The 12385-nt window shown below is 38.3% G+C and overlaps 1 protein-coding gene across 1 annotated transcript in view; it reads right to left on the bottom strand.

The window, feature by feature from the left end:
- COQ10B (coenzyme Q10B) overlaps window positions 1–12385 on the bottom strand; it is an 860158-nt gene that overhangs the window by 511889 nt on the left and 335884 nt on the right. The window contains exon 3 of the mRNA XM_044060303.1: window positions 4303–4495. Within this exon, the coding sequence (XP_043916238.1) occupies window positions 4303–4495 (193 nt within the window). The remainder of the gene's footprint in view (window positions 1–4302; window positions 4496–12385) is intronic.

The raw sequence follows: 12385 nt of genomic DNA, 5'->3' as shown, positions 1-12385 counted from the left end.
AGCTGAACCTTGCAGGGCGGGAAATCTGATATTCTTGCTAGCAGGGGGTTGGAATATGGGAGGAGTAACTGAAGAAGAAACTGAGGCACATCAAAGTTAAATGCCTAAATAAAGGCTGGTATCTCAGCAAAGAGCTGCTACTTCCGGAAGCTTTTTTCACAGAATGTGTAACACTTCATCAGCAAACACATTTGCAAGAGGCACTGCATGACAGTGAATTATAATTTTGCTGCGGCCTCTGAAAAATAGCTTCTCATCTCTGTTCTTCCATTCTAAATGAATGGAACAGTAATGAACCAGTACAGCTATGGGCACTAAAATCTCAAATACACTGGACTTGCAGTGTATTATGGGCTAGATTTTTCTATAGAACAAACTAATTATCATCAGGATGTCTGCCCCCATGAGGGCAGTCAGGGGTACAAACAGAATAAAATTAATAGTGACTACTTCTGTCTGGTACATGCAGGTTTGCAATGAGCTAAACTTAAGGAAAAGTTAAAAAATATATTTGTTTTAATTATTTTCCCGTAGTGGTCCTTTAATTCTTCCATAAACATTTACATCTGCACCTTTTTTTGATCTCCATATTTCTCTGCTTTATACAGACTTTCATGTAATTTCCGAAATTATTTCTAGTACTTCTACAGGATCTCTTATGTTCCTTGCTATAAGCTCCCTAAGCTTGGTGACAACCCCTTCTACTTTCTGTTGCCTGAGTCATTGTGCTAAAAGTTTTTGTGCTCTAGAGTTACTAACAAAAAACAGCAGTTTTAGGTGGAATACAAATGCATTCCAGTGTAATCCTCCTCCCTTGCCAGTAGACCCTTGGTACTACAAATCTACCATTATTGTTTTTTTTTCTCTCTTCTATCACTATTAGAGCTCCTCTTGCAATTAATAAGTACTCCTCTTTTAACTGCTATCTGGGTTTGTCTCATCTTTACAGCTCTCAGCTGGGAAAACACGAATGCTTTCAGCAAACATTTTATCTAAGCCAATTCTCTTTATCAAACTGTCTGCTAGAGACATGAAAAACAGACACAAAACTGCCAAGCATATCTTTCTTTACTAGAAAAAACTTTTAATATTCAATATTCTTTCTCATTTATTTCCTTTCTCTTAAAACATGTTACTAAATTAAGCTAATGGCCTTAACAGTCATTCCCCTATACAAGAATAAGAAAAAGCACACTGTTTTTTTCTTTTGTCATGCTCTTTTAAGCAGATATTTTTACACTGTAATGCCTACATTTCTTAAAATTGAGCAAAGAGAAAGAGAGAAGGGAGAAAGTAAAGAAAAAGAAAAACAGGAGCCCCTATTCACATTAGTATCCCCATTACACTTAAAAATAACTGAAAAAACTTTATGACATGCAAAGAAAACCATGCACTTTCAAAATAGTAGTATTAAGAAAAATGTATGTTTTACTTAAAGTTAACTTTCTCCCTCCTCTTCCTCTTCCTCTCTCCCAAGTATTTTCCTAACATTAATGACATGAAGTACAGCCTATGCTTTAGAGTCGCCCACAAGTTTAACAAAGTCCAAGAAAGTCTAATATTTCTAAATTCTCTTGTTATATTCAGTTCATCTCCCTCTCCCAAACCATGTCTCTGCTTCATTTTCAACGTACTCTTGATTCTTTTAATCAACTCTTGGACTTTGTTTTCCCCTCTCTCAAGCATTTCAGTTGAAACAGTGGAAAAGGTTTCACTGACACAGCCTGTGTTCTCTATTACCAGAACAACAAGAAGTAGAATCTCCTTCTGTTTCACAGCTCACTTTTTGTTGGACAAACTTTTGTATTTCTTCCTTAGAATGTACTTCATCAAAAAATGATTTTGTTTTTCCAGGGAAAAATATTTCGAAGATAGCTGGGTACAACCATTTGAAGCTCTTGCCTGCTTCCTGACATTCCCTGAATAATGGAATACATTTACTCTTCTTCTGCCCGGTGTATAATCAGTAGTCATTCCTCACAAACATTCTGCCATCTCTCACTTTTAGTACTTTGCCTTCTGCCACAGTTTTGTCAAACTCCACTCCTTCTGCTGGTAAGCTTGCATCTTTACTATTAAAGGTCTAGGATGTTTTCTAATAGCCAGGTTTGGGGCATACACATGGTGTGCCCTTTCATTTAACATTTCCTGTTGTGGAATACCAGTCCAGTTGCTTATTTATGCTTTCATAAAATTAATACAGTCTGTTCCTTCCAACTTCTTGAGTACAGCAGAAAATCTCAGGTTTTCCCCATGTGCTCTGTCCTCTAATTGTATTATTTTTTGAAACACCTCTTCTTGAGCAGTCTCATATTCACGCCAGCCTTTTCTTCATTTTGACCTTTGAGTTTTGCAGTTTTATCACCTTATCTGAACATCTGTTCCATTTTTCCAGCCTTTTACTGTTTGAGTTGACGTACTCAATCAATGTTTCATTTATTTTAGTCAGGTCTGTGTGCAGTTGCCTTGTACTTTCCTTTAGGTTACTGGAAGTAGTGTCTGGGGCTTGCACTTTTTGCTCAACAGTTGCAGTACTCTTCTCAGTCAGTGTTTTTTCGTTGCCTTTTGTAATTGATTCTCCTTCAGGTCCTTTGTTTTTCTTTTTTCCTGGCATCCAGGCATTGCACTTACTAGACAGTTACTGAAATTTACCCAGAAATCTAGGTTCACTGGCTTTCTCTGCTATTTTTCTGTTTTCACACTGGGAACACTAGAATTAAGGTGTTACTCAATGTGCAGCTATCTTGGAAGTCTAAACAGCCAAGCCATTTTGATGAAGTCAACATGATCACATGTAGTAGTTTTCCCTTTCCCTCACAAGAGACAGCTGATTAGTTTATTTCTGGTATCTCTGATATACTTTTTCTCTTCACATATTATCCAAGAAGCAAGTCCACACCCAGGGTATGAAACAACCTTACAACTTACTTTTTCCATTTTTAAAATAATGGCAAATGTATGAACCATCTCAAAGACAGTTAAAACCATTAAAGTTAGGAAAGGCCTAATGGTTCTCAAGTGTCATTTTACTGAAAATATAGGTCTGGTATTGAAACTACTGCCACCAAAAATGATAATGTTCTAAGAGAGAAATTAAGTAAAAAATTGGTTCAAATGGTGGTAAAAGCAGGTTATCCAGTAATAAAATTCAAGTCTCAGACAAGGAAAACCATGCTGATGTGGCTTCAACTGCAGGCTTCCTTTCAACAGCGATTCTGTTTAAAATTTACTAACATATCTGTCCTCCTACTATAACTTCCTACATCAGAAATCCTGGCCTCTTCCAAACACATCTCTATCCCCTGACCCTGAATGTAGTGATGTCTTCTTGGTGCTATCAATCATACAAGAAAGACCTTTTCCTCCTTCAGCCCTCCTATGGCATGCCTGCTAGAGTCCCACAGCTAAGCAAATATACCACTATACTCAACCAAGTACACCATCATACTAACTTCCTGCTAACAGATATGGATGTGCAATGGGATTGCAATGCTGGGGTCCTGCATCACTGACCAAGACAAGCCTCAAATGATTAGCAGAGTGACACAAAGCATGCCATAAAAACAAACCAAAACAAAAAAAAAAAAAAAAAAAAACAGTAAGCTGCAATGCATTTCCTCTTCTTCTCACCTCCTGATTAGCTGTGGCTATGCTACAGTTTTGGCTATTATTTAGGAAAGATTTGCCATTAAAAACAATGAGATTTACAAGTCACAGACAAAAAATAAACTGCATAGATGTGTACTTTCAACAATGAATAGGATGAGTACATACAAAAATAATTCAAATAATCAACATTCAAGGAAGAAATTACAGTTCTAGGTCAAAAGCTCAAGTCTCCTGCCAAAATCAATAACACTTTCCTCTCCAACAGTAAGACCTTCCAGCTGACGGCCATCTGTCTTCTCTGAAAATGTGTGCTGCTTTTGTAGACAATGATGGAATGAATGAAGGTTGAAGTGAAGCTGTGAAACCTCTTCTTGACAGATAACACCAGCCTGCAAACTGGACAACATATCTCAACAGAAATGTGAGCATGTTTAACTTGATTATTACAGCATCCTAATGGCCAAGTCTAACATGTATGTCCTCCTTAAGATAAGTATAGCAACCAGAAAGTTGGTCAATATAAAACATAAAGAAATGTAATATAATTCAAAAATAATCTCGGTACAAAGAGAAGAGGTAGTGAGTAAATATAAGATGGGTGTTTTACAACACTTGCCATTCAATCATGTAATCCATGAGTTACGTGTTTATTAAAGTTAAATCAAGCGAGCAACAGCAGCATCTACGCCTTACCTTAACTAAATGTGGTCGCACCAATGTTACAACAGATGTATATCGCTCCTCAATTGGAGGGAATCCAACTATAACATTTGCCTTACAGTAACCTGCCCGCTGGACAATGATGTCGGACTTTTTGCACCAAGGTACAAAATGCTTGTAATCTTCTATACCAGCTACTACATTATACATTTCTTGCATAGAATACCTGTAAGTGAAAAAATAATACAGTCACACACATGTATATAAAAAATAAAAAAGTACTGCCATTAAAATGGCAATACCTGATGATGGTGAGGAAAACAGATGTTGCTATATAAAGCGCCTTTAAAATACAAAATACAGAGTATTTATTCAACAGTACTTTAACTGTCGGGTAATTTGCTGAATAGCACACAAGGATGAACCAAATGATGAATTGCAATAAGTGAATGTATTGCGGAAAAGCAGTCATGTAGCATGAAAATATGGAACTACTGATGACTTTGAATTTCTACTTATTACTTACTACATTAAAAGCTGTAGCTAAGATGGTCCATAGGAGAGGTCTTTCAGAATTAGGAATTTGAGATTTTAATAAAGTAGTTATTTGTTCAAGGAAAATAACAAAAATATTCCAATCAAAAACAAACAAAAAAAATTAAAAGTACAGCTAATTAAACATACCCTCAAACTACTTTTAACTGTAATTTATGACGCTAACATGTTAAATCATTTAAGAACATTTTTGGCATTCTAAATGGAGTTAAACCCCTCAATGCACATTTTCTATATAAATGTTACCCAGAACTGAGAAACTGAACTTGCAAGGCTTTTAGTATTACATATTTTTTTTAATTTGTCACTTAAATTAGGGAGAATTCATTAAGCAGTTGAGCCACTGGCTAAGGAGAAGCATCTGGATTCCATTCTGGTTATGGAACAGTAGACCCTCTCTTTGTCTTTAAAGAGATACTGGGAGGGTCAAAGGAGTTTCCCAGCATTCTCTGTCTGTGTTTAGCTTACATGAATAAGACACGTGACTGTGTATGCAGGAATGTTGTTGGAAGTGCTACAACACAATGCAGCCTCTGTGTCATTGCTGTGTGCTGTTAGGTTTCTGTATATAATGACTGTGAGTGGAGTGCCCATTCTTGGCATTAAGCAGAGTACAATAAGAGTGGCAGTAGTACTTTGTTTTGTCTCGTCTCCCATCCTATTTGTGATACTCATGGAAATAACATTAAGAGGTAGCAAAGGTAGGAGGTGTGTCCAATTTAGAGACATTAGCACTCAGCTTTAATGTCTGCTGCAAAAACTATCTTCTTAGCCTTAATTGCAATCTCCAACACACACTGGTGAACTGGTGAGTGACGTACAAAAAGGTATTTGCATTTTCTTGCTTAAGACAGTTTGGAATCAAAAAAGAAAAAAAAAACAGTTTGGAATCTCACTGCAAAGCACTTTCTAGATGGACCACAGCACTCAATTACCAGCATGAAAGCAAAACAATATATATTCTACTTAAGCACATTCTATTCTTATTAGTTTTTATAGTGAGCTAAAACATATGTAATGAGGTACAACTTCTGGCGAGCACATATTAAACAATGAAGTGTTATCAGCTCCTTTTCTGAGAGAAAAGTCCAAAATCCTTGTCTTGGGCTCATTCTACTGCTAGACAGAATGAATCAATGATGCTATCATGGGCCAGCTCTTTTTACTTCTTCTCATTGTCTCCGTTTCCAGGCAAATATTCCATACATGTTGTACCTAGCATGCTATTGGAAGCAGTCCTTGTTCATGTTAGCATGTGCTGTTCACAATGTACAGTAGTATATGCAATAATGTTGAGTATTTGCAGTACTACCCTGTTTCCTAAATGTGGTGCACTCCTTTAGTTTAGAAAACATATACAAAAATCAATTTAAGGAGACACTTACACATTTACTACACCATATAAAACAATATGTTCATAACTACATTTTAACTTCCATTCTACAAACAGTAGCTAAAGCATCAGGTACTAAATCCAATAACTAAATAAGCAAAGGCACCAAAAACACAGCAAAACAATAGGTTCATAGGTTTGTACTAGGCTATTGGCCCTAAGGCCTATGCAAGCCGAGCCATAAAAATTACCTGGAAGTTTTTTCCCACAATATTTACTTCTCTGGGCCCCTGTCTAGCAGGGCGACTGACATGATTCCCGGGGTGAATTTCCTATCTCCCATCCAATAATCAAAAGAGGGCAAATGAGGCGCTCTGCTTGACATGTATGGGCAGTCTATTCCAGAGTATGGGGAGTCTCTAGGTAAGGAACCTATCCCTCCAGCATGTTTTGTTCATTGTGAAGATAAGGTTTAGATCTCTGGAGCGTGTGGCTCTGGGGGATTGGGATTTCTTTAAGTGGAGCATGTCCAACAGCTCAGGGTTTGACATGGCCTTGTATGTTAAGCAGAGATCGCCTCTGAGTAGATGATATGCCACAGAGTATAGCTGGAGTTTTTTTTTTTTTTTTAGACAGTCAGCATATGGCATCTGCTTTAGACTTGTAATTCTTTTAGTGAGGTATTCCTGTGGCCTTTCCAGAAGTTGCAGATATATTGTGAGGTACATACCAAATGGGGCATTATACTCTATAATGGGTCTAATGAGGGATGAGTACAGTGGGACAATGACCTCCTTTTTTTCTGGATGAAAAGCCCTTAGTGATGAGGTGTGCCACATAGAAGGATTTCCTGACTGTTGTGGCGATGTGGTTATCGAAAGTGAGACCACTGTCCACTTGTGTCCCTAAGTCTCTCATCACACTTTCGACGTTTAGTGTCCTGCCACCTATGTGGTAGTTCATGGGTTTAACACTTTTGTTTTTGCATCTCAGAACTTTTTCTGAAGAAGGTACATGGCTGTGCTCCCAGAATCTCTTGCTTGGATTCTAGACGAAACCCTGTGCTCTATTTAACACCAACGAGATCATGACCATCTTCACTGCCTATACCATCTGGTCAATATCACCCACCACTACACATTCTATCTCCTTATTATACTCAGTACCTTTGTATTTATCTACTCCCATAAGTCAATCAATAAGTTTTACACTCATTTGACAGCTGTAGTCCCAAGCATTTCAGATTACTGTATCCCCAGTAGTGCAGAAAATCTTGCACTAGTAAATGTGCTGGAGCATAATTCATTCATGTAGCTTTGTCTTTTCCTCCTTTATTTTGTACACTAAGATTTACATACATTTTGTTAATAAGCTAAATACTTTTGGGATGTCTATTTCAGGGGGGCAATATAAATATCTTCTGCGAACATTGCCAAGTTTTCTTTGGATCTATTCCACTCCTATTATCTAATTTCTAATTGTCTTATCTTTTGAACTAATGGGTCAAGATACAATGAAGATAACTGGGATACTTGGCACCCTTTTTGCCACTGCAGCTAAAAAACTTTACAGAATCATGCCTTAATATTGATATTTAGTGGTACTTTTCAGAATAAGAAGGATCCTTTTCTTCCTTTACTATCACTGACATTACTGCCCTGAGCCAATACTCTGGAACCTTGTTGAACATCTTGTGACAAAAGGGGACAATGATGCTTCTAAATTCCTTCCATATTTGTACTGCAAATGCATCCCAGCTGAGGGATTTTTCTACCGCTTGTTTAGGAATCTGATCCTCTATTTTCTGGACTGTTACGATTCTCACCAGCTCTAAACTCTGCACCCTTGTTTTACTTGGTAACTCAACTTCTAGAAATTCCTCCATTTTTATCATCCTATTGTCCTCCTCCCTCTGTTGCTTATATAACTCCCGGTAGTACTCACCGAATATTCTTCCTAACTCCCTTGTTTTTTTCTTCAATAATTTACCTGTACTACTATCTTTCACCTAATGCACACTTCTCTCAACTTTCCAATTCCTTAACCTTACTAGCATGACCTTCTGCTGTTTGTGTGTTTTCTTAATTTGTTTTATTTTATTTTATTTTATTTATTTACTGACATTTGATTACTGGGAAAGTCCATCTGGGTAAGAAGCTCATTTTCAGCAGAGGCCCTGGAAGAAAAGCTTCAAAGTATTAAAAACAATTTAAGAACAATGATTTTACAATCTTTAAAAATAATAGAAAAAAAAACTACAGTTTAAATAATTATGCAAAATTTGACATAATATGATAACATTGGTTAAGAAGAGATACAAGTTATATGACAATGATTTAATATTTAGAGAAATTGTATTCAGTTTATACAGAAATTAAAGGTTAGTTTGTATAATACAAACAGGAATTGCAATATGAAGTGAGAGAAAAGCAAGTATATGGTATATTTAGAGAAAAAGCCAGACAGAGAAATTGAAGGAAGTAAAGAAATGAGTGAAGAATGGTTATAGTTTATCCTGGTGTTGAGCAACAACAAAGCCAGCTTTTGGCTCGGAAGTCTTTCAGAAAAGTTTTGAAGGGTGAGATGGAGGGTTTTGACCTGATGGATACAGGTAAGGAGTTCCAGGCCTTAGTAACATGGGTAGGTTTGTGGACAGACAGGAGTTTTTGGTCATTAGATCATAATGACCGACTGGGAACACAGCTGTGCAGAATGTTATTTAGTGCTGGACAAGAAGATGGATTCTGGATAATTTTATAGGTGGTAGGGGAAGCAGATGGTGGGCAGGAGGGGGCTGGAATTTGTTGGAGAGGACTGGCAGTGGAGCCAAGGTGTTGGCAGCAGGTGACTGGAGGGGCAGGGGTGATGGAGTGGAAGGAGGCTAGGAATCTGTTTGGACTGCGTGTTGGGGATTGCCTTCCCTGTTGAGGACTGATGTCAGAATATGGGCTTGGGGAGGGAAAGGGGGGGGGGCCTGGATGAGGGACCAGCACTGGTGGAGTTTTTGTTGGAATCTAGAGCAGAGGCTGCCATTGAAAGAGGAATAATTAGTAGACCATGTAGAATATTGCATGACGATTATGGGAATCAGAGGAGCTTGGAGGGAATTTGGGGGGATTGGATGGGCAATTCGTAAGGAGATAATGGGGGGTATGTGTGTGTTTCGCAGGAATGCGGAGAAGTCTGGAGGGTTGGGGATCTTTGCCTGGAGGTGTCTGCATAGGTATTTTTGTACCCCTGTGGACCCTAAGGGTTTTTTCCTCAGGTGGATGGCAGGTGTTGGAGGTATGACAGGAAAGAAGGAGGTGGCTGGGGGCATGTTTTTTAAGGAGTGTGATGAGATGGCAGATTTTGGGGATTCCCTGCAAACTGCTCTGTCGAAGATGCTGGGTGGGCGGACTGGATTAACTGGGGCTATGATTTGTTTTGAGCTGTGGTATAGAATAGGAGTTGCCTATTACAGTGGAGCTTTGCTGGGTCTCGTTGTCGTGGCTGCCAGGGAAGTGACTGCTGGAAAATGGAAATCAAGCTCTGGAACAACTTTACTAGAAGTGATGAATATGGTGGCAGAGATGGAGTAACTGGAGTTGGGATCTTTGGAGGAGGAACACAGCAAACTACATGGAAAGAAAGAGGAACTGTGGGGGCAATGTGTGCAGAGAAGGAATGAGGTTTAAGAGGCAGAATCTGAATGAGCCATATGGTGCTTGACTGGCAGTGACTGGATAGATTATGGGTGATGTGTAATGTCTGCAGCTGCAGTTGTTTCAGTGGTGTCTGTGCTGTATGGTGTTTGCAACTAAAGTGGTGTCAATGTTGTTTGTTTTTCATTTATGCAAATATGGAATTGCCTATGTCATATGTGATAATTTAATAAAGATGTTTATTGAAAAAAATGATAGGTGGTAAGAAATTTTGTATATTTTAGTTGATGGGATAGTTCTAACCAATATAGACTTTTGAGTGCTATACAGTGGTGGGTTCCGAAAGGGGTATTTGTAGCAAAGTTAGCAACTTTGTTACAGTATTGTTCAAGTTTTGATTTTTGTGGTGCTTAAACGTTAGTAAGAATAGGAACACCATGAAGAAGTGTGAGGAGGAGATAAATACAAGTGTAATTTTAGTTGTGCTGGTGAAAAATGTTTGGCTTTAAAAAGCATCTCTGGTTTTTGATGAGTTTTTCTTATGCAATTTTGTATATGCAGTTCGAATTTAAGATTATCGTCCACTACACTCCCTATGAACTTGCTATTAGAAGTTACTTCAATGGATGTATTACCAAGAGAGAGGAATTTAAATTTTGTTGTTTCATGAGAGAGAGATTTGGAGAAATAGTAGTAGTATTTATTTTAGGGTTGAGCATGAGTTGTGAGTTGTTTCAGTATATATTAAAGCTTCCAGAGCAATTTTTGGAGGTGTACCATGCTGTCAGATAAGGAAAGGAGTGTGGAGTCCCCTGTAAACTGTATTAGGGAGGCCTGATGTTTACATGTGTGGAGGGAGTTGGCAAGAATGTCAAAGAGGGGGGACCACAAGTAAGAGCCTTGTGGTACACTGGTGGTGACTGGGAAGTATGGAGAGAGGGTGGAGTGCCATTTCAATGACTGATACCTCTTGGATAAGTAGCTTTTGAACCATAGAAGAATGGGCCGAGACAGACGCAATGAAGACATTTGAAATAGAATTTTCCTGTGATAAACTGCATCAAAGGCTTTAGACAAGTCTAGAAATATGGACTAGACTAGTTTGTAATTATCTCTAGCGTTATCTACATAGGTTAGAAGTGCAGTGTTAGTACTATGGGAAGGATGGAAGCTATGTTGTGTGGGAATGATAGGAATTCTTTCTACAGGAGATAGTTTAGCAATTGTTTTTGAATACATTTTTCAAGTATTTTTTTTTTTGGGGGGGGGGGGATAAGATTGCTATAGGTCTAAAGTTAGTAATGCCCGTTGAATTTCCTCCTTTGTGCAGAGGGAAAACATGTCAAATTATAACAGACAGTAAGTTAATACTATATCGCTAATACTATATTTTGAGAGCTATTTTAATTACTCTAGTGTTTTCTTCAAAGACCCCATCCATTCTTCTCATAACTCTTGTAGATCAGAAGGCTGTGGGTTCTAGTCCTACACCAGATACGTGGATTAATTTCCAATGCTGACACAGCAGGGCAACATAAGGAGGCTGTTGCACTCCTGACTGTGCCTTGCTTTGAATAAGATGTTAAATTGTGGTCCAAGACACCTGTGGTAGCTCAGGTGGCTGCAAAAGCTCCTATTGCACTTCCTGAGAAAAAGAGAAGAAAAGGTTCACCAGTGCCCTTACTAAATTTCTTCTAGTCAGTATAAATACCACCTTGGGGTTCCCTTGAAAAGTGCACACTGGCCTAATGAGAGTAACCCGGTCAACAATGATAAAAATAAAAATAATAAATCTGCTCTACAAAACCTACGGTCTCCTTATTATCCTGCAACTGTTTTTTTTTTAAATCCCTACCATCTCAAGAGCCTTCTTTTCCTCCCATTGTTTCTTTTCCTGTTGTTGGATCTTGCATTTTAATCCTTCCTTAAATACCACTCCTCCATGCTTGTCTATTTGTGTCTGTTGTCACCTGTCCATTCCTACTCTCAGTATCTCCTGTAAGTCATCTCTTCGTCTATTTTTCAACCAGCTTATCTTAAATCACTGTCTTCTACCTTCTCCCATTCTCAGTATTCCTAGGCTTGGTCTCACTACTGCATGCGCTGACCACAGTACTGCATGTGTCTGCATTTCTTTTACTAAATATTTATGCCCACCAGTGACAAATGTTCTAATATTCTTCTTGTACCATATTGTTTTGAACATATTAAACCCCTATCTCCTCAGGGGTCCCCCCCCCAAGTCCTTTAATCCACACATTTTCATCAGTTTTTAACACCTTCCCTCCAGTCACTAGTCTAGCTGCCCTTGGTCCATCTACTTACATCCTTTCTAAAAGTTACAAAATTCCAGTCTCATGGCTATTATTCCAATTCCCTTGTGAAATTCTATCACCTACATCGTTCTTTGCTTTAATTCTATCCTTTTTGATTTAGGTGGTATATAAGTGTAGTTAGGTAGCATAGGATGGTGGTTTGTAGGATGACGTTGGTGATCAAGAAGAAGAGGAGGAGTGTAAGGGCAGCACCCAGGATCAAATGGTGGAAATTGAAAAAGGGTAATTGTGAGGTGGAAAAGGTTGGG

The sequence above is a fragment of the Protopterus annectens genome, chromosome 2.part0 (assembly GCF_019279795.1).
Source record: "Protopterus annectens isolate FY-2018-M chromosome 2.part0, PAN1.0, whole genome shotgun sequence".
NCBI classification, from domain to species: Eukaryota; Metazoa; Chordata; order Ceratodontiformes; family Protopteridae; genus Protopterus; species Protopterus annectens.
The sequence above is the reverse complement of the archived record's forward strand: the minus strand, read 5'-3'. Positions and strand labels throughout refer to the sequence as shown.